Below are 23,300 nucleotides of genomic sequence, written 5' to 3' on the forward strand. Positions count from 1 at the left end.
TATGAAATTCAGGATGAGACACCTCTCAGTAAGGGAAATAAACTAACACTAGTGTGTGGCAACATGAGCATTTCTGTGATATATATATAATCATGAGCATAACCAATAAAACTGTACATATATTTCTGGGAAAAACATGTATAATCACAACATGACAGAACATAATGGTTTCCATAACATAATTCATCTGATATAAATAATAATACAAAACAATCCTGGTAGGTTAGCTGACTGTTGTCATGTATTATCCCCACATGACTAGGTTGTGTGGCCCAGAAGCGGGACCTGACAATGGTTAGCTGACCATAGCCAAGTCAAGAGTACAGTTTGTAAGTCCGATAGGTCTGCCAGACCTAGTCCGTACACTAGGGGTGCTCACACTTCTTAAAACCACATTAACCATCCAATCTCACACCACTCCATACAGCGGCGTTAACACAAATATCATGATGAATCATGAAAACATAGCATCAGTATCATGCAAGTGCTAGCCTAGACCAAGCCAACCAGGTTTTGATAACATATAACATATACTGAAACTGTGATACATGGATATTTCATACCATTAATTATCAAATCAATCATATCATTTTGTATATATATGTATATCATGAAAATCATCAACTTGTATGTCGATATATCACATTTTACCATAACTCGGTCCGTATGCAGGCAAATCATATCCATAGCTCAGCCCATACGCTGACAAATCACATCCATAGCTCAGCCCGTACCCTGGCAAATCACATCTATAGCTCAGCTCGTACGCCAAAAAATCATATACATAGCTTGGCCTGTACGCCGGCAAACATATCCATAGCTCGGCCCGTACGCCAACAAATCATACACATAGCTCAGCCTGTACGTCGGCAAACTTACATATAGCTCGACCCGTATGCCAACAAACATATAAAAATCTCGGCCCGTAAGCCGATTTTTTATTATAAAAATCCATATCTTTATCATATTTCCAGAAAATAGTATTTCATAATAATTTCTACTCATGCCACACAAAATGGGTATTTTGTATAATCAGTACATAGTATTGTTTTCAACAGTATTTCCCAACATAATGCATATATATATATATATATATATATATATATATTTATCTAAAATCAAATGCTATAAAATCATACTTATAATTTTCATAAAAACATCTAACTTAGTTTATCCCCTTACTCGATTCTTAAAAAGCCCCTTAAAACAAACAGCCTCGCACCCGCAGGGTTCCCCGTTCAACACCCTGAAAACAACATTCCCCAGAACTAAAGTTTAGTATTTCTACGCGTATTACACTTCCTACAACTGTCAAGAAACTAAATACTGAGTAAAAATTCTTACCCTAGATTTGGGATGGTTTCCAACTCAACTTCATCGACGATATGCTCCGGCAGACTTGCAGAGAACTTTCCCAGCAAACGGACCTGAAAATTGAAAGAAAATGAAGGAGAACCAAAAGGAGGGAGAGAGAGAGTTTTGTTTGCGTGAAATATGCCAAAATCCACGTTTAGAACTATTTATATTGCGGCCTTCATCAATGAGCCACGTCATCTCATCAATGAGATCATGAAGACAACTCGTCGACGAGCCCTCTCTCTTCGTCGACGAAATTCAGAATCCCCAAACTCCTGCTCGGTATTTTCTTGTCGACGAATCCTATCCTCGTTGACGAGCTCCTCTTATACCCTCGTTAACGAATCCCCTGTGTTCATCGACGAGGAGCTGAAAAATTCCTCAGGTTATTACAGATATAGAACTAGTAAAGATTGTGGATAAATGCAGGGTGGACTGGGGAATCGATTTTTGTATTTCATATGATGGGAGTCTTGAGGTTTCGCACTAGATTATATATAATTGATACTATTGAGATTAAAAGAATTATTCCAGATGAGGCACATCGTTCTCTCTATATAATGCATCCAAGAAGCATCATAATGTATAGGGATCTGCAGGAATCTTTCTAGTATAATAATATGAAGAAAGAAATTGCCTGATACGTAGAGCGGTGTTTAATATGTCAACAGGTAAAAGTTGAGCATCAGAGACCGGCGGGATCATTGCAACCACTTCACATCCCTGAATGGAAGTGGGAGCATATTTCGATAAATTTTGTTATAGAATTACCGTCGGCATTACATGAACAAGACGCCATTTAGGTGGTCATTGACCGTTTGACGAAAAGTGCCCATTTTCTTCTAATCGGAGCTAACTACTCCATGAATCAGTTGGCAGAGTTGTATATTCAGGAGATAGTTAGACTTTGTGGATTGCCAGTTCAGATCTTAGATCGGAAAGAGTAAGAATTTCATACTAAGAAAAATTCCGTTGGTAAAGGTACTTTGGAGAAATCATGCAGTTGAGGAAGTCTCATGGGAATTAGAAAAGGAGATATGCCATAAGTGGGGGTTATTAAAAAATTGGGATGGGGCTGCCATGTGGGTAGCTACTGGCTCTTCTTAGAGTCAGATAAATATTTTAGTAATTTCCAGAGGAGGTTGTGATATGTGTAAATTAGCAAATTTCGAGAACAAAATTTTAATAAGGAGGAGAGAATGTAGTGCCCCAGAAAATTATAGGCATGGAAGTGTAAAAAAATAAAAATAATAATAAAATTATTAATTATTAATTATTCATTAATTAATTATTATTAAACTGAAATAAATAAATAAATAATATAATAAGATATATATATATATATATATATATATGAAATCAAGTTCAATTGCAATTATAGAACCCCCCACTTTCATCTCTCTCCTCTCTCTCTCCTCACGGCCTCACTCTCTCTCTAAAATTATTCTCTATGCGTAAGCTAAATCGAAAAACAAATACCACCACGAGGTCTCGACTTCAATCCTTAACAAGTTAACCGGAGTGGATTTTTCGTAAGGTCGTCGTAGGCACCACTCCAGGGATAAGGTAACTCTCTCTCTCTCTCTCCTCAATTTTTCTTCAGATCTTCAGTTAAATTGACGATCAGACGCGATATCAGGGTCCCAACTTTGATCCTCGTTATTTTAATCGGAACAGATTTTTGATTTGAGAATCCTAGACACCACTCCAAGGTTAAGGTGAGGAGTACAAATTATGTTTGTTGTTTTAAAAAAATTAATCAATTAAATTGTAGTATTTAATTATTAACTTGTAGTATTGGATTATATTAGATTTTTGGAGATATTCTTAGGATTAAATTAAACTACAGGATTGGATTATATTTGATTTTTGGATATATTTATGGGATTAAATTAAACTGCAAGATTGGATTATATTATATTTTTGGAAAGATTACTGGGATTAACTTAAACTGCATGGATTTGACTAAATAAAATTTTTAGGAAATATTTTTGAATTAGATTAAACTGCAGGGATTGATCATATTGGTGTTTTAAAAAAAAAAAATGTTAGAAATTAAATTCAAATAAGGGAAGTGGATCATACCCGCCTTTCTTTAGAATTTGACTGGTTAATGGGAGTGTGTGGGCCTAGGAATGTTAAGTAGCTATTATCCCGAGTTTGAACTGAGCAAACTAAAATATATGATTACAGGTGTCGTGCTTTGAACGCCGCAAACGTCAGTTTAGGATCCCTGTAGGCATTTTCCCTGTAAGCAGGTAAGGAGAATAAATTATGATAAATATTTTTGAGAATTAACTGGTTGACTTAAAGTACGTGAAAATGAAAATATTGTATATGGTTTTGGAATATTATGATATGGATATTTCCTTGTGATTATTAGATTATGAGTTAACATTCAAAAGTTGTGTGGCATAAGAAACATGAAATAGCAGATTTATACTGAAATATGTGATGATGAGTTTTTACCAAAAATATAGGTATGACGATATGAAATATTCAGATATGTTTTATATAGATATGATGATATGAGATATACAAATATGTTTTATACAGATGTAATGATATGTGATTTACACAGATGTGAATAATATTGATATGTGAAATTGAGGTTATGCTATTGTATTAAATGGGTGTATTATATTGGTCTCTAGAAAGGTTGAGAATAATGTAGAAGTGTAAAAATGAGTTTCTACTGATGCCGATGGGGAGGTATGCTTAGTATGGAAATCATGAGTGATGTTCCTACTTATGCTGATGGGGAGGTATGCTCAAGTATGGAAAGTATGTTGTGATGTTCCTATTGATGCCGATGGGGAGGTATGCTCAGTATGGAAACTATGTTGTGAAGTCTGCACTGAGGCCGATGGGGAGGAATGCTCAGTATGGAAAGTAAGTAGGTGTTGAGAGTTGAAATTATGTGATCTATTGTATTATGTAAAATACCTATATGTGGATTTACATACACATGGATACTCATTGAGTTAGAACATATTCTGGAGAAATGAAGGCTTTTGAAAATATATATATATATATATATATATATATATATATAGTTATGAGTACATATCTATATGTTTTCTTAATTGAAATAATGATTTAAAGAATGCGTTTTGATATACCAAACTCATGTTTCCACACACTGCTAATAATTAATTCTGTCTTATTGAGAGTTGTCTTACTCGTATAAATTTAACATTTCAGGAAATACCAGGAATCAAGCCTAGGGAGCTCTAGGGCAGGATTAGTTGGTTGTTTGTTTAAGGTAAGTATTGGTGAGAACTGATGTGTTTATAGTAACATTTGGGACACTTAGTATTGTGTTAAAGTCTAGTTCGGAGAGTTATTTATGTATTATGATGATATTAGCACTCTAGTATTGTGTTTGAGATTCGATGTATATATGTTTGTTTCCGCTATTTGGTATATTATAAGTGATGGTCAGGTCACCCCGGTACCCCACCCCAGGTCGGGTCATGTCGATGTATGGTATCAGAGATGTAGATTGATTATTGTAGTTTATCGTTTTGAAAAGGTTAAAAAAAATGGTAGAAAAATCAGGTCATCACATATATGGTTTATGAACCCTAAGGGACTAGCTCTTATGGAAGCTTGGTACTGCAGCTAGTATGATATGTTAGTGCAGCCACACTATAGTGGAAGTGTTGGCCTTGGGGATAGTCGATTTGGCCGTGAAGAGTTGTTGTACCCCTCGGAGTCCGGGCCAAGCTGGGTAGACAAATCGGATTTACAGACGTACATGTTTGACTTAACCTGGTAGTAGGCCAGTCATGACTAAGTCTAGTCTTCGGACCGCACAACCCGATCACAGGGGTTATTCATAATGTTATATGATGGCTCAATAAGGAAGTTTCGCTATTCATATATGTAATTTATGAAAAACAGGGCTATAATGAGCCGAACATATGTTATCAGGGAAATTATGTATTTTCAATGTTATAGGTGTGAGTACAGTTTTCAATTGCCATTTCACCTACAGTTAAGTATATGAATGTATTATGATCACACTAAAACTCATGTTAGCCACACATTGATGATAATCTAATCCTCGTTACTTAGAAGTGTCTCACCCCAATATCCAATTTATTTTTCAAGATCTTCAGGGAATCGAGCCTAACGTGCTATGAGGCGCGGTTTAGATTTTGTAGATTTTGTAAGTGTAAGCGACACACTTGTTTATCATGTTTTGATTTATTTTGGCATGTAATATATAACATGGAGACACATATGGGTATTTGGGATGGTTAGAACTCTAGTAAAGTGTTTGAGGTTTAATTATCTTCCGTTACATGTTTAAATTGAGTTTATGGACAAGGACACCTGCAACCCTCTATTTGGGTTCGGATCGTTATAATTATGGTATCAGATATATTTATGTATGGAATAATAGCACTCTAGGCCCCACTGGGTTCGGCGCGCTACAATAAAGGACTAATTTTAGACATGGTTTTGGACATGTGGCCTCATAGGATAAAAATTCTTATATTTTTACATTTGATTTAGCCTTAAATAACATGTATTCAACATGTACACATACATGAATCACATATATATGTATATGTGTGTGTATATATATACCTTGACCTATTTCACTTGCACGTACATTTTATTTTATTTTATTTTATTTTCAAGTCGTATCTTATAAATTGCTATCTGAAGAACATCTAGAGAAGAAATTTTGATTTAATTCAAATTTGGAAAATGAATTTTATGGTGTTTTTTATGAATGTATTAGAAAATTCAAATTTGAAATTTTTTATTTCTTTCCATAAATGTGTGTTGTAAGATATGCAATTGGGTCAAGAACTAGCCCATGGCTATGATATATACTATAGTCCATTATTTGCTTCTATGTGAGAAATTTGAAAGTTTAATTTTAATGAAGCCTTTGGTATGGATATTTATTTTTGCTTAGCAAGTGATAATCATTATAGTACAAATATTTAATAATTTTACACAACAGGTAGATATGATGGTTATTACAATTACCCTTTAACCATATGTTTAATAGGTTCATATTGTAACGATTATATATATATGATTAATGTAAAAAAGATTAAAATTTTAAAAATAAAATAAAAATAAATAAATAAAATTATTGATGACTCTCAATCCTCGTCTGAAATCAGGATATTTCCCCCCCATCTCTCTCTCTCTCTCTCTCTCTCTTCTTTTATTTTATTATTTAAGTATTTATTTATTTATTTCATTTGTTAATCCTTAAGAAATTCCTAAAATTATGAAAAATACCCTTCCTCCATTTCTCTATAAATAAGAAAGTTTTTCATTTATTTTTCATAAAAAATTTCAAATAAGAGTTGATTGAAAGCTAAGTGAGTTTGATTATGCAATTTTTTATTAAAATATTTTCAAATTTATTTATCTTGGGATAATTTATAACATTATTCTGTTATGTTAAAATACATACTTTTAGCATGAAAATTATGTGTCATGAGTTTATTGGTATTTAATTATGCTACATGTTAGATATGGTAAGATTATATGATGTTGTATTTTATTGCATATATAAGGGATATGTTTGGTGATATTAAGGCAAAGGGGGACGACGATACGTAACACATCAATCCTCGAGACTTTAGCCTGAAAGCTTGCTGAATTGAGGGGACTTACGGAGTAGGCCTATCGGAACGGGTAAGGTGTTGGATAAGTGTTTTATCTCAGTGAGTGCTTGAATATGTACCAGATGTTACCACTAAAAGATATATTTTTATATATAAGTAAATATGACTCTAAGTATTAAATGTTATTTATTATGATATCGTAAAACTCATTTTAACCACACACTGATAATAATCAAGTCTTTATTTACTGAGCGTCGTCTCACTTCAAATATTGTTATACATTACAGATATTTTAAGGAGCATATTGAAAATCAGAGTGGCGCAGCGAAAGCGTGGGTGAGATTAGAAAAACTTGTTTAGATTAAATATTTAATTCACTATATTTTAATGATTTGAAATTTTTAATGATGAATTTTGATATTGGAGATATTATTGTAATAAAGTTATTTAGTAATCTTGTATATAAAATATTTGAGGTTATGTTTGCTTCCTCTATAAAATTATTTATAGGAACCCGCACGAGTTCAAGTCATTACATTTTGTATCAGAGTCGCAAGATATAGATTCTGTAAGCTTTAGGAATGATTTTTACCAAACTATAGGTATAAATTATGATAAGAGTAGGAATGGGTGGGTTAAAATAGTTTTAAACCTATTGTTATGCTAGATTTTAATTAGAGTTATGTCCAACAAAATTTTGAGAACAAAATTTTTATGAGGGGAGAATATAATGATCCCAAAAATATATATATACATGATTAATGTAATAATTTTTTTAAAAAAATAAATAAAATAAAATAATTAATTAATTAAATAAAAAATAAAAAATAAAAATAAATTATTAAATAAATAAATAATAATAATAATAATAATAATAATAAGGATATGTATAAAAGATAAGATAAGATAAGATTGATGACTTCTCAATTCTCATCTAAAATTGATACTTTCCCCCTCCCATCCTTCTCTCTCTCCCTCCCTCTCTTCTTTTATTTTATTATTTATTTATTTATTTATTTGTTTTATTTCTTAATTCTTAAGAAATCCCTAAAATTATGAAAATACCCTTCCTCCATTTCTTCATAAACAGGAAAGTTTTTAATCTATTTTTCATAGAAAATTTCAAAGAAGATTTGATTGAAAGGTAAATGAGTTTGATTATGTTAGTTTTTTATTAAAATATTTCTAAGTTTATTTATCTTGAGATAATTTATAGTATTATTATATTCTGTTAAAAATACATACTTTTAGCACGAAAATCATGTGGTATGAGTTTATTTGTATTTAATTACAATGCATGTTAGATATGGTAAGATTATATGATATTGTATTTTATTGCATATCTAAGGGATATGTTTGGTGATATCAAGGTAAAGAGAGACGGCGATACGTAATGCCCCAATTCTCGGGACTTTAATCCGATGGCTTGCTGAATTAGGGGGACTTACGGAGTAAGCCTATCGGAAGGGGTAAGGTGCTAGATAAGTGTTCAATCTTAGTAAGTGCTTAGATATGTACTAGATGTTACCACTAAAAGATAGATTATTATATAAGTAAATATGGCTCACAATATTAAATGTTATTTATTATGATACCGTAAAACTCATCTTAGTCACATACTAATAATAATCAAGTCTTTACTTACTGAACGTTGTCTCACCCCAAATGTTTTCATACATTACAGATACTTTAAGGAGCATACTGGAAATCAGAGTAGCGCAGCGAAAGCGTGGGTAAGATTAGAAAAAGTTGTTTAGATTAAATATTTAATTCGTTATATTTTAATGATTTAGAATTTTTAAAGATGAATTTGATATTGGAGAAACTATGTAATAAAGTTGTTTAATACTCCGGTATATATAATATTTGAGATTATGTTTGCTTCCGCTGTAAAATTATTTATAAGAACCCACATGGGTTTAGGTCACTACACATATGATGGCAATTACAATTGCGGCTAAAATGTGGTAAGAAATTGATATAACTATATAATGGTCGGAAAAACCTTGGTTGTTAAGTTGTTTTTAGTGACAATTATAATGGCTGCAAAAGCATAGTTGCTGAGTTAATATTTTTTTAATGACAATTGAAATAGCCACAAAACAATGGTCTATAAGGTTTGAGTAGCCATTATCATGGATTAAAATCCCGAATTTAACCAACCAATTCAACTCAGTTCAATCAAAGTCGATCATTAGGCTGGTCTTGTAGCGCCCCGACGCCCGGAAGTAGGGCCTAGAGTGCCATGTAGGAAAACACACACATAAACTACATAAAATTTTCATATTATAACCACATCATTCAATACTATAAGTCTTGATATCACATTTGTAAATTTTCAAGGATGTAGTGGGGTCTGTAGTGTCACTATCCACCTAACCAGGTTCTTACAGGTTTTTTCAGCTCACCAAAATAAAATTAAAAAAAAAAATGCATTTAAACGAGACACCCGAACAAATCGGTTTGAATCGGCCAAAGTTGAGGTTAAAAGTGGGTCGACCAGTTTTTTCTTTAAAAAGAAAAAAAATGTTTAAAAAAGTGTAGGGGATTGACTTGAACCTAAGATGCATGGGAGAGAGAGCATATGTATTGCACTAATTTGTTAGTTGCATCAAATAATAGAGCACATTTTATACATTGTGTGTTTTTAATAAAATAAAAAAAATAAATAAAATAGCAAAATAGCTACACACTATGACAAAAAATATACCAACTTCAACTAATATTTTTTGTATTAATACAATTTTTTTTTGAAAACAAAAAAATAATTCAAAATTTTAATTAAAATGGTTGTTAGTCATTATTTATTACAATTAATATCTTTATAATGTTTATGTATGTAAATGGTGTAATATTATATTTGCAAAAAATATTATTGCATATAATATTAAGCGTATATACATATTACATATTATACCATATTGAAATGTAAATGGTGTAATATTATATTTGCAAAAAATATTATTGCATATAATATTAAGCGTATATACATATTACATATTATACCATATTGACATTGTCAGTCCGACCACCAGTTGAACTGGTCAAATCGACGCAGCAGCTTCACCGGGGTAGGTACCGGTTTGGATTTTAAAACCTTAAGCATTATGATTGTAGCTAGTATTTTTTTACCATACAAGCATCCTTTAATGACCAATCTAGTTTCAAGCCCCCTTGGCATATGTCAACCATGCACTTCACCCATTCATAATTGAAATACAACCCAAAAAATGAACATATCTAAACACAATCAATAAGAAAGTACTAATGCTTCTATTTGCTAACTATGTGAATCAAAAGCCCCCTACACCCATAATGAATATTTTACCTGAAGTAGAAATATTGTGGATCTTATTTGCAACTTGGATGGTACTAGAAAATGAAAAGAAACTTTTTTTTTTTTTTTTTTTATGTTTGGTTATCAACAAATATATATATATATATATATATATATATAAAGTTACATAGTAAATTAATTAATGAAAATTTACTTTTCATAAAAATCAACAAATAAAATTTTAGTCACTTTAAATACTTTTAAATACCTTATATTTTATTTACTAAACACTTAAAATTATATTTTATTTCTAATAACTTCTTTTTTGCAAGAGCCCTAAATATTTTTAAAATAATATCAATAAATTCATTTTTATCAACTCCTTTTAAAATCTCATTTGAAAAAGTTTTAGAGATCAAACTAAGCATAGGCTGATTAAAATGAATTCAAGCTAAAATTTATAACAAATTTTCATAAATTTATTTTAAAATTTTTAAAACTTTTTAAAAGATTAGAATCAAAGTATTTTACAACCATTCATATTCTTATATTTTATTTTAAAATGAATTATTCCTTCACTAAAAACAAATCAACTTAAACATTAATATGGGAATATTGCGTCATGATGATGAACTCAATCCAAATTCTGTGCTCCTCAATCAATGATCAAACATTATCAGCACGTTGGAATTTCATTTCAAGCACGTGCGTGCGGTGGGCCTCCTCTCCGGGAAAGAGACGCCGGCCGAAATGCGTCACGCGGTCGCCGACTTCATCTTCCACGCCTTCATTTTTTATTCCCACATTTTCCTCCATTTTGGAAGTGCCCACTGCCCATCATAAGGCCAAAAATCTACACGGAACAGGGCAATCCTGTCGCCCCTTTTCTTCCCACCCCACTCTCACTTCTCATCCCCTACGTCTCATTTCGTCTGCGGGGGAAGTATGCGTTTTTTGCAGTGGATCTCTTTGATTTTTGTTCTTCACTTGTTTGGTCCAACACCCATTTGCTCAGATCCTTCTTCCAGCTCTAAAGGGTTCTCAGAAATCTCTGCAAGGTTTCTCAATTTTGCCAAGAAATCAGAGCTCGTTGATTGGATGGTGGGTGTGAGGAGGAGAATACATGAAAACCCAGAACTAGGTTATGAGGAATTTGAGACTAGTAAGCTCATCAGAGCAGAACTCGATGAGATGGGTATTCCCTATAAGTACCCATTTGCAGTTACTGGTGTCCTCGGCTTCATCGGCACCGGAAAAACCCCTTTCGTCGCAATAAGGGCGGATATGGATGCCCTTGCTATGCAGGTTTTGATTAAATCTTGGTCGTTTGCTCTATTTGCAGTGATAGTTTTATTGAATGGCAGTGTTCTTTTTTTTTTTTTTTTAAATTTGGAATGTAAAAAAAAAAGCATGTTGAGTGATGATTCTGAAGAGAACAATGAGAGTCCAGTGGGAATTTGGGTTAATGGAGTTTTGGATTTGGTAGGAAATGGTGGAGTGGGAGCACAAGAGTAAAATTCCTGGGAAGATGCACGCTTGTGGGCATGATGCCCATGTTGCGATGCTTCTCGGTGCGGCAAAGATCCTCAAAGAGCATAAAAAAGAGTTACAGGTCTGTTTCCTTGGCTCTTGCCTTGCCTAGTTATTTATAATACGCTCTGTATTGCCTATTAAGATTGGATGTCTTTCCCTCCTTTTAGTTGTCTTGGCCGTTTCAGTAATCTTTCTTTCTTTCTTTCTTTCTTTCTTTTAACTATTCATGATATGAAATGTTTCAAATTTCAAACATTTGATAATGATGCGCACTTAAATTTCTTTGCCCCCTCAATTATTCTCCTGTTATTTCCAGAGCAAAAAATCATCTCATTTTCTGTTATTCAACAGTTCTCAGAATCCTAGTAGTAAGATTTTAGGACCAAGAAAAAGAATTTAGCATATTAATTTGGCTGAACAATAATACACAGAATGCGGTGGACTCTGTGAAACAAAGGAATGAAACTGTTCTAGAAATCAACCAGCTGGGATATGCACGTACATGCACAAAACTCAGTAAAAGAAAACAGAAAAGAGAAGAAGAGAGCAAGTTAAACGTGATTCAGTAGTGTGCATTTTTCTACAGAGCCCTGCAACAACCTCTACTATTCAGAAGCAAATATTGTATTAGGGTATTAACCCGTGGCAAATTGTCTATGTAGACCCCATGTGAAAACCCTAAAATATCCTGTGTGGACACAATGACACAGGTTGAGGCCCTTTGGGCCACTCATCCTCTGCACGAAATCTTCCCCCTAGACGGAGGCTTCAATAGGAGTACCCTTTGAATATGAGCTGGCCTAAAATAGTACGAGGTCTGGTTACGAGCTCAAGAAGTCAGCCAGATAAATTTTAGCAGTTGTCGTTATAAATGACTTTTGAAAGAGATACATTTTTTTTTCTGGAATATAGCCCATGGAAGTTTTTGATATGTTCTCATAGCTGTTCCACCCCAATCAAGACCATGATTTCATCAACTTTCCACAAGTGACTAGGATAGTTTTCCTTGCCATTGGCCATTTTAAACTTGCTCTACCATTTCATATAGCCAGTTCAGACCTTCTTTCTTCTCAGGGAGACGTGTAAAACATGATGCAAAAATCTGCAATCCTACTCCATGAAGAGCTTCTTACTTTTTAGGACAGGCAGTAGAGCTACTCTACTCTAGTGCCTTTGACTTCTAATTTCTTCTGGAATCTATTTGAGAAAAATTACTAGAAACATCTGAAGATATTAATTTGGACCTTCAAGTAAGATCATCACATCAGTGTGGTATGTTCATTTTTTATATTATATTATATTGAATTTAGTGAAACATGGACGGAATGGAGCTTTCTAGTCTAGAATGCCAAGTCAAAGATTAGGAGAAGATATTGCTGACATTACCTATTGTTCTCAACATGTTTCAGTCATTTAGTTAGCCTGTACCATTGAAAATAAACAATATACAGAATATAGTAAATAACAGAGTTAATTGTAGTGAAGAGTGGTGTATTTTCATTACATCAGAGTATGGTATGTTCATGTTTGTTTTTTGTATGATATTGAATCAAGTGAAACGTGGATGCAATGGAGCTTTCTAGTCTAGAATGCCAATTCAAATATTAGGAGAAGATATTTCTGACATTAGTTATTGTTCTCAACATGTTTCAGTCAATTACTTAGCCTGTACCTTTGAAAATATGCAGTACACTGAATATAGTAAGTAACAGAGTTAATTGTATGGAGAATGGTGCATTTTCATTAAAAATTGAAACTATTACTTCTGTGAAAGGGATTTTGTAATGATGCAATTGATTTGTTGTTGATGCCAATGTTATAATTTTCCAATATTTAATTTTCTAGCATCACAAAGCAAATTTTGTGCGGAAGATAAATCTGGCAAACAGATTGGGATGAACACTGAGGATATGATTGATTATCTTCAACTTCTAAGTGCTCACTAACTTCTTGTGTTTGATTGCATCTGGCCCATTTGAGTCCTTCTTTTCAACAGGAAGGAAACTAGTCGGATGTGGTTTCTAATTAATAATTTTCTTGATTCCCTAAGATAATTGAAATTGGATTTTCTACTGAGGTTTGCCAGAAATATCTAAGGGGAACAAGTGATGCAAAAGGATTGGATCAAAAAGGCAAAGGACAAAATGATAATCTAATAAATGAAAAGAGGTTGGTAGACATTGTAAGATTGAATTAAAAATTTAGCAGTGAGAAGGATTGTAGATTAGGTAGGTTTGAAATAGATATTTAGCAGAGAGAAGGATGGTAGTTGAAATAGATATTTAGCAGAGAGAAGGTTGGTAGTTTAGGTAGGTTACTTGGTGAAGGGCATTGAAACCACTTCAAGAATTTGGCGTTGGTTGGGTACCTTTGGGACTACCAAGCTACTTAATATTTCCAACTTGCTTCCAAGTAATATATTTTATTAAAGAAACTAACTTTGCTAAGCATAACTGTGTACAATGTGAAACCTTTTGATTTTTTTTTTTTTTCCCCAAATAAGCTAATATAATCCCATCAAGACTTGCTCAAGCACGCAAACACATGCACACACACACACACACACATTCTCCTAAAGGTCCTAGCTTGTGGAGGCATATGCCGATGCTTAATGGCCTCAAATAATTTACATGCATTTGACATGGGACTTACTCTTACCAGAACCCGCCACCTTATTTTTTCATAAGCCGATATTATCCCATCAAGACTTACACATATATAGACTGTAACTTTTCCAACTTTTGGTGGCATATGGATGCTTTCACACACTCAATGTCAACTTATATTTTACCAGAACCCACCACTCTTTGCTTTTATAAGCTAGGAAAGTCCCATCAAACCTCTTGTTATAAGTAGATTTCAATCTCTCTCTCTGATTAGCTGCATCTTTGTGAAGTAAGCATTTTTTTTTTTTTTTTATACAAAACATGCACTGAGCAGGCTAGAGAAACAGAAGTGCCTGTTTTTGCTCCCCACAAAAATCATATGGAGTATTTGATGATACATTGCACGTTGATGCATGCTCTGGTCTTGAGCAATCTTGAGCCTATGTTGTTGATACCTAAATTCAAAATTCTCTATTTTACCGGAAGCATTCTTTCTTCATTGGTAGCTTCTGCACATCTCTCTCAGATTCTTCTTTTGGTCTTAAGATGTCAAATTTGATTTATTTTGTGAGAGAGATCTGAGAGAGAGTTTCATTGTGGCTTTTGATTGGTTTATTGTGATTCCTTCAGACAGAAATATCATAATAAGTATAGGCTTGAGCATTCATGATGTGTTACTTAACATTTATATATATATAAATCTTAAAAAAGGAGCTGATTCTTCTGTTGCAAAAGATTTTTTTCCCTTTTGTATTTCAGAACCAGAAAGAAAGAAACAAGAAGACCATAAAAGTTGTGGTTTCTTATTTATAACATTTATTTTTTTATTTGTTTAATTGTTGATTTCTTCCATCTTTGTATGGTACCCTGGAAACAGGTGTAGATGTGTTTCTCTGACTCTCTCTTCATTCCAAGCCAACCATACATAGGACCAGCAATTATCTATCTCCTTAGAAATCTGACTCAATGTCACTAATCACACCAAAATTGTGCCAGATTGCTTGAATTAGGAATGCTATGCCACAAGTAGCATATAAAAATTATTTTGTAATGATTGATATTGCTCTTTTTACTAGTTTTTAGACAGATGAGCCTAAAGATGATTCAATCTTTTTTTGTTCCAACAGGGAACAGTTGTTCTTATTTTCCAACCAGCTGAGGAAGGAGGTGGAGGGGCAATGAAAATGATTGATGCTGGGGCGCTAGAGAATGTTGATGCTATCTTTGGACTCCATGTTTCCCCACACTTACCTATTGGTGAAGTGGCCTCCAGAGCTGGTCCTCTTTTGGCTGGTAGTGGCTTCTTCGAAGCTGTTATTAGTGGAAAGGGGGGCCATGCTGCCATTCCTCAGCATTCAATAGACCCAATATTAGCTGCTTCAAATGTGATTGTCAGCTTGCAACATCTTGTTTCACGGGAAGCTGATCCGCTGGAATCACAGGTATACCTTCCTTGAACATTATTATTATTATTATTATTATTTTCTTTTTAATGGTCTAGCTCTATCTAGTTCACTTGTAATGAAAACTTAATTCTATAGGACCTTATTACTCATTAATTTATCCTCCAAAATTTTCAAATTTCATTGGGGATCAATTTCCCCTTTTTTGGTTTGTTTCCCCAATTCCCCTACTACTGTTTCATTAAAAATGTCACAATTATGAATGACATCCATACCAATCAGAACAGAGTTGTGCTGCTACGTTGCTGCATGGTGATGCTGCCCTGTACTTCGCATGCTAGTAGTCACCTATCTCAGTTGATTTTGAAATATGTTCTTCTTTGGAACTTAATTCTCAGATCGCACCTTTCTTCATAATGCCTATTGGAACTCAATTCTTAGATCGCACCCTTTCTTCATAATGCCTTGGAAAAGTTGACAAGATATCCTCTTAGCTATGGTAACAGTCCTATGATCCTGCTGCATGGAAAACATCACTTGCAGGTAGTAACAGTTGCAAAATTCCAAGGGGGCGGTGCATTCAATGTTATTCCAGATTCTGTTACAATTGGCGGCACCTTCCGAGCCTTCTCCAAGAAAAGCTTTATGCAACTCAGACAGCGGATTGAAGAGGTAATAGTTAAAACAACGTGCCATACATAATGGACAACTGAAATATTTTTATCCAGAAAAAAAAAAAAAAAAAATACTTGCTACCCACAATAAAACAATTTTCTGAAAATAAGTTTAAATTATCTGTGAATTTGTAATGAATAAAGCGCTGTTGGAAAAAAAATTTCTCAAATTGCTCAAAAATCGATATTCGTAAGGCCAATTTATGGTGAAAATGTTCCTGCAGGAATTGCTTAATCCATTCTAGTTTAGGCAGATTTTTCTGTTAAAACTTTGGAGATCTTTGTTATCGAGATCCCAACCTTTTCTGCTTATTTTCCCATTTTTAACCATCAGAAATTCTAATCAACTTCACTAACAGGTAATCACTCGGCAAGCTGCTGTGCAGAGGTGCAATGCGACTGTTGATTTCCTTGCAAAAGAAAAGCCATTTTTCCCTGCAACCGTCAATGATAAAAACTTGCACGAGCACTTCAAAAATGTTGCAGGGAGTATGCTTGGCAGTCTTAGTGTTATTGAAGATATGCAACCATTGATGGGCTCTGAGGATTTTGCCTTTTATCAAGAGGCAATTCCCGGATACTTCTTTTTCCTTGGAATGAAGAATGAAGCAGGAGCACGACTTGAATCAGCACACTCACCCTACTTCAGAATCAATGAAGATGCACTCTCTTATGGTGCTGCACTTCACGCATCATTGGCTACTACCTACCTTATTGAACTCCAGCAGAAAATTCCCCCGCAAACAACAGAACTCCGTGATGAATTATAAGGCCTCTATTGTGGATTATCTGCTCAGATTCCGCACTTTTTTTTATTACATTTTGGCTGTACATGCACATATTTTCAATCAAATTTAAATTCATCAATTTTCTGAATTCACTTCCAATTTGGGCGAAGAGCTTCTTTCTTCAGCCTTGTCAAAATCAAGTAGTATGTATTGGTCTATGTTACGATCCTGGGTAGTGGGGGCCCATTATTTTCTTAATTGTAAAGACCATTGTTCATTTGTCTAATATCCAAAGGAAGTTTATAGGTCTTCAATCCTTTTGTTTAGCTATCCATGAACATTGTTGTAGTTTTCACTGGCATTCGATGGATTTATGTAAAACACAAATTTAATATGTTCTTGGAAGTTGATAAATGGTTTTAGGATCAAAATGAAAAGCTAACTAGTAAAATCATTTTGGTTATAATTGGGCTTCCATGACATTAAAATGCAACCTGAACAATGAGATGTAAATAATCATTTAATATGATATGATTCCAATACTTCCAGCAGGCTGGAAACTAGATGTAAACATGTATAATAAACAGGAAGCTGAACTACAATGACAACCCTTGTACCTAATTTTTTGCCTCTAAAGTGCTTTTGACTCTTCTCAAGAAGCCATATCCACAGGTATAAGAAGTCATATACGAAGGCCAAAAGCAGGACCATTCACGCCTAAAGCCTTTCCTTAATTGCCATCAACCATTGTTTGATCTCCAACTTCTTGTCAAAATCCTAACACTTCAGATGCAATTCCTAGTAGCGAATTCAAAGTACTCGGAGAAAACTTTCTTGCAAAAAGAAAGCAAAGTGCAGACGGCTGGTTATTGTAAATGCAGGAAGAATGTTCAAATATTCTCTGGAAGAATGCCTTTTTAATATCAGCCTTCCCAAATGTAGCAGGGTGGGGCCCACCCCTTGACCAGTCCACCCAAGTGACACTCCTGTTTGCCAACAGGTGTGGTGCTTGGATGCTAAGCATGGTTGGGAAATAGTGCTCATCCACATAACAAGATGGTCTGCAGAACTCCTTGAATTTTGGGTAGAAAATGGTGTCTTCAACTAAGCTGACGGCAAGTTTCCTATTAATTTCAAACCACTGTGAGCCCTTACGCCATTGCGTGAGGTGGACTTCGGGTGCCATGTTCCAATTATAACGTCCTCTCCCATAGGGTCCAGGTTCATCAAAGGAACCCATGAAGCTGTACCTTGACCTCGATATGTAGCGGTAGATAATGCTGAAGTTGTGGAGAGGAATGCAGGATTCAGACAGGAGGACAAACCACTCATTGGAAACATCAAGTAATGCATTAGCTAAGAGTCTCCTCTCAGCATCACACATGCTCATCATTCCCCACTCAGCAACCTAACAGCAGACACCATAAGAAACAAGAAATTATTATTTTTCCCAATCAAAGAGTATATTTTAAAGAGAGATTCTCACTGAACTGCGAGAACAGCATCTAAACCTTCCTTTTTTCAATGAACTGCAGAGACATTTTCTTAACTGAAAAAAAGCTACCATCCAGCCCAATAATAATCACGATGGCCCAAACATGTAAATTGTTACCATGCCAAAAAGTAATGCATAAAAACAGTAGAAATTTTCATGAAGCTGTTGGCTTGTTAATAACTCATGTTTGAATACAATGACAAGATTCATAACCAAATATGTCCACACATCAACATATAGTACTCAGTGTGAGAGATATTAAACAGAAGAAGAGTTTAGTAAAGGTAAATAAATGTAACACAATGTCTGATGATCTGCTACATGCCTCAATGTTTTCTCCTTATTAAGTAAGAGGCAAATTATACTAAGAGAATGCTCTGTGCAAGATGGTAGTGAACATTCAAACATTGTTTCCACATCTAAAACTACAAAAAAAAATATTGAAGACAGGAAAAGAAGAAATAGCAACACACAACATTAAAAACAAGCAAAAAGGAAAATGAAATATGGCCCCAAAATCAAATGCATATAACAGCAGACATTCAATGAGTAGTGGTCTCCTTTCCCGAAATTAAAGGAATCGTTTTGCTGGTCAAACCCAGCAGGACACATGCAAATGGGCTTTTATTACCTGGTTCTTACATGAGTCCAAACTCCCAGGCAGAATGATGCACCAGTGGATGCTATCAGATGAAATCAAAAAATAAAAAAGAAGGGGCACTCATGGAAGTTAGACTACAGCACATGCATAGCTGACAACATTTGCACAACTATTCCTTCTATATCCCATTACCACAGCCAGAAAAACACTACCATTTACTTGTTTGAAGTACTACTGCATGGCAAACAAGGCTTGGCCTCAGCTAATACTTAGGTTTAACAATCTTGTACTACTGTTCCAGCTTACAAGGCAAAATATACAACAAAATTTTGAAAAGAAGCTTCCAAACACATCTTATAACAAATGCGCCAGCTAGCCCACTCGTATGGTCTGTTGGTGAGATACATGCTCCCACCCCCACCACACTGTGCAGGTGATCCAACATAGGAAAAAAAAACTAGTCTTAAGGCATATAGTTAGTCCATAACTTTGTAGCAAAGCAACAAATGATTGATGAACATCCTTAGACCGGCTGGACTGTGAAAATCAACAGGTTGTTTCATGGTTCCCAGCACAACAGAAAATGTCTCCAAAGGTTTATTTTCCCTCTAACAACAAGCTTACACCTACTTATTGGTTACTGAATTGCAAGTTATTTATATTTTTAAGTATTGTTAGCTACTTAATTTAAATCAATATGTTAGAAGCATGAACTGTTTGAGATAAGTCAATTTTCTCATCACCTAACAAAAGCCAGGCAACCACCACAAATAAAAATGAATACTGAGAAACAAATTGCCCTTTTGTATAGACTTGACAGACAGCTTTTTCTTATCTGTAAGGCTTGATAAACAACTTAGATACCTATATGAGTAGCTAGAAAACGTGTCTACAATAAAACAAATTAGGTTATAAAGTGTCTTATCGTCATATACAATTCCCTCTTATTGACATCAATATGCATAGATTACATGATAATGTATCAGAACTACTTTTCATTCATCCCAACCTTCATGGGCAAAGCTCTCTACAGTAAGACGTGTTTTTCATGTTTACAGTATCTTTTTTTTTTTGGATAAGATATAGCATCTAATTGTTTACTCATTGTAAATTCTGTTAGTTCATCTCACTCACATCATGAACAATTTTCGCTCCTTGTTTGCTAGGCATTGGTGTTGTTTGCAGAGTTTGTCAGAGAGAATTAAAAGCCTTAATGCAAATTCACTTTATCAAAGCAGCTGATTATTGCTTCCAGAGTAACTTTTAGGAGTTTATGCAATGAAGTTCATCAGTATACATAGGAGTGTTTACAACAGATGAAGAAGCTAGCAACTCAAAACAAAATGCTGGTGTACCCAATTCTGATGAATTAATACTCATATGATCATTTCCAATTTATGAAGAAGCTGGCAACTCAAACAAAATGCTACGGTCCCCAGCCCTGATGAATTAATACCCATATTAATCAGTTTCAAGTGCTTCATTTGAATAATTGCTTCCTAGTTATTAAAAAGAAAATGCAGTGGGATTGTAATATCTAAGAGAGAAAGATCTGATATTCAGTTGAAAGGTACTCAGAATTTTTCAAGGTACTATAGGATATCTTTAACACAATTAATTAAATAGTACAAGTGTCACGCAGAATCATCTAACTAAACAACTATAAAAGGAATTGATATATCTAACCATTTAAAATAATAAGGGAAGCATAAGCAACAAATGATCAAAATGAAGAAACCTAAAGCATACATCAAAAAGGTATGCTTAAATAATGAGCATCCAAACAACAAATCATTACAATTGGGAATCATAGCATTCATCCAAAAGGTCCATCTTTCTTTCAAGAAACTATAGCTGTATGGCCATCCCACAAATCTCAGATTATGCTTTTTTCATGTAAGCCATTTACCTCAAAAATCATGAAAAGAAAAATTAAGAATCCTGAAACTCATGTAGCCGTTTAACAACATCAGAAAAACAAAAAACAAGAGAACTACATGCGCATGCACACACATTATATATTCAAGTATCAGATAATTAAGCTTGACAATACCTGACTAGGAATTTGCCTCCCATAGAACACAGATGAAGCTGTGAAATTGGGCGCGTTCGATGGCAGCGAATGAATATAGATAGAATAAAGTCCTTCATGCCCCCTAAAGAATCTCTCCCAAAGCGGTGCCAGTGGCAATGGTCCCCTTGTCAAAAACATGAAGGCAATTTTGGGAATCCTCTTGAATGGATATCTATTTATTCGCGGAACAAAAGATGCCCGCCAGAACAGCTCAGTGTCATTCATTGTGTGCAACAAATTCGATGGGGGCCTAATCCACCTTTCTAAACTACTTGGCTCCTCAAAGCAGGTCTTGAAACTGGACTCTGCTAGTGGAAAGACATTCTGAACTCCAAAAAATCGGATCATATACATACTAACAACGGAAAATCCAAGACCCAGAAACAAAAAAAGCAAGAAAAACTGAAGGATTCTTAGTGGCAACAAAACCCTATAGTTGTTTGTTCTAGTTAACGTCCCAGGCTCCTTGCCTTCCTCCATCATCACTATCCTTGGTTCCCTATTAACCTCAATAATCTATCAGCCTCAGCTTCTGGGTATTATGTTTTGAGGAATTCGAGATCCAATAACTGCCAGAAGAACCTTTTCCCAGACAAAAGAATTGTGGGCAAAACTCAAAAGATGGACTTTTTTTTTTTCTTATACTAACGGCCAAACCAGAGCATGAAATAGCATCCTAGATTGCGAACGGTGAAGTGGGTCTGGTTTTGTAACAATCAAAACCCTTTATTAGTATCAGCAACCGACCACAAACCGAAGAGAATCAGTTTTTTACCACTCTGCGTGCTTCTTAGGCAGAACGCTTGCTTTCCTCGCAGTTCTACCACGAACTGCGAAACTGTTCGGCTCAATCAGAACTTTCTTACTTGATTTTCAAGGCCAAACAAATAAATAGAAAGGAAACGACAGGCAACGTGAGGAGAACGAAAAAACATGAAGACTGGAATTGAATTCATGTCGGTACCAATTTGGAGTTGCAAGGAACTTATGAAGAAACCAGAGCCGTTTGGGGAAGAAAGTAACTGGGTCACGCTTTCCATTCAATTCTCGAATTACGCCAGCTTTTATTGAGAGTGAGAGTTATTTTTTATCTGATGGAGAAATACAGGAGAGGTTTCGAGAGCTTCCCCTCTTCGCATTTGCTGAACACTGCTTGTTCATATGAGTAATCGGGATGAAACCAACGTCCAGTTCAAAGATAGAAGGAAAGCTGCGACAGAAACGTCCGCAAGTTTGGGAAAGTAGACGCACATAGAGAGAGAGAGGCGAGAGAAGATGACAACGTGGGTGGATGGGATTGAAAACCCTGGCAGATTTTCTTTAGAAAATAGATGAAAGAAAGGGTTTATGTTCTGATGGTTTTCTCTCTGTTATGTGCCGTGGCGGAAGAGGAAACAACAAACGCAAATACGAAATAGATTGCTGTAGACAATTCTAGCTCTGTTCATGTCCCCTGTTTTTAGTTGCGTGTTACACTCTGGTCTTGAAATTTTTCATCTACTTTTAGCTGCTTGGAGTCTTCAATTTTGCACAACTTATTTATTTTTTTTAAAATATATATTCAAATTTAAAGAAATTGTTTTAATTTTTTTATTAATTTGAAGAAATCATTTATATTATATATATATATATATGTATAAAGTATATGTGATGTTACAATTCCCTAGTTTATTTTTAATTATTATTAATAATGTTTGGTTTGTCAAATTATCATGTCAAAAATTAATATTTTTTTGTATATTCTTTTTATTTTACCAAGTGTTTTTGTGACAAATGTTTTTATTTATTTTATTATTTGGTGCGCTCTCTTTTTTTTTTTTTTAGGGTCAAACTACATCTCATACTAAGCAAGAAAAATATATAGCATAAAAAGTAAAACTTTAAAATTTATGTAATTCCAAATAATGAATTAAGTGGAGTGATACACAAAGATCAAAATCACATAATGCT

General features: G+C 34.3%; 2 protein-coding genes across 2 annotated transcripts; one reads left to right on the plus strand and one right to left on the minus strand.

The window, feature by feature from the left end:
* The first annotated feature begins 10,975 nt into the window (after window positions 1–10,975).
* On the plus strand, window positions 10,976–17,494 carry LOC131163718 (IAA-amino acid hydrolase ILR1-like 4). Its single transcript, XM_058120421.1, has 5 exons — window positions 10,976–11,541; window positions 11,723–11,848; window positions 15,503–15,817; window positions 16,322–16,450; window positions 16,812–17,494. The coding sequence occupies exons 1-5, from the start codon at window positions 11,182–11,184 to the stop codon at window positions 17,220–17,222; spliced, it is 1,341 nt and encodes a 446-aa protein (XP_057976404.1). The 5' UTR covers window positions 10,976–11,181; the 3' UTR covers window positions 17,223–17,494.
* A 188-nt stretch (window positions 17,495–17,682) lies between these two features.
* On the minus strand, window positions 17,683–22,859 carry LOC131163719 (glycosyltransferase BC10). The gene is made up of 2 exons (XM_058120422.1): window positions 21,330–22,859; window positions 17,683–18,588 (listed from the first exon to the last, which is right to left on the minus strand). Exons 1-2 carry the CDS (start codon window positions 21,831–21,833, stop codon window positions 17,950–17,952), a joined length of 1,143 nt encoding a protein of 380 aa, XP_057976405.1. The 5' UTR covers window positions 21,834–22,859; the 3' UTR covers window positions 17,683–17,949.
* Window positions 22,860–23,300: the final 441 nt, after the last annotated feature.

The sequence above is a fragment of the Malania oleifera genome, chromosome 9, assembly GCF_029873635.1.
Source record: "Malania oleifera isolate guangnan ecotype guangnan chromosome 9, ASM2987363v1, whole genome shotgun sequence".
NCBI classification, from domain to species: domain Eukaryota; kingdom Viridiplantae; phylum Streptophyta; class Magnoliopsida; order Santalales; family Ximeniaceae; genus Malania; species Malania oleifera.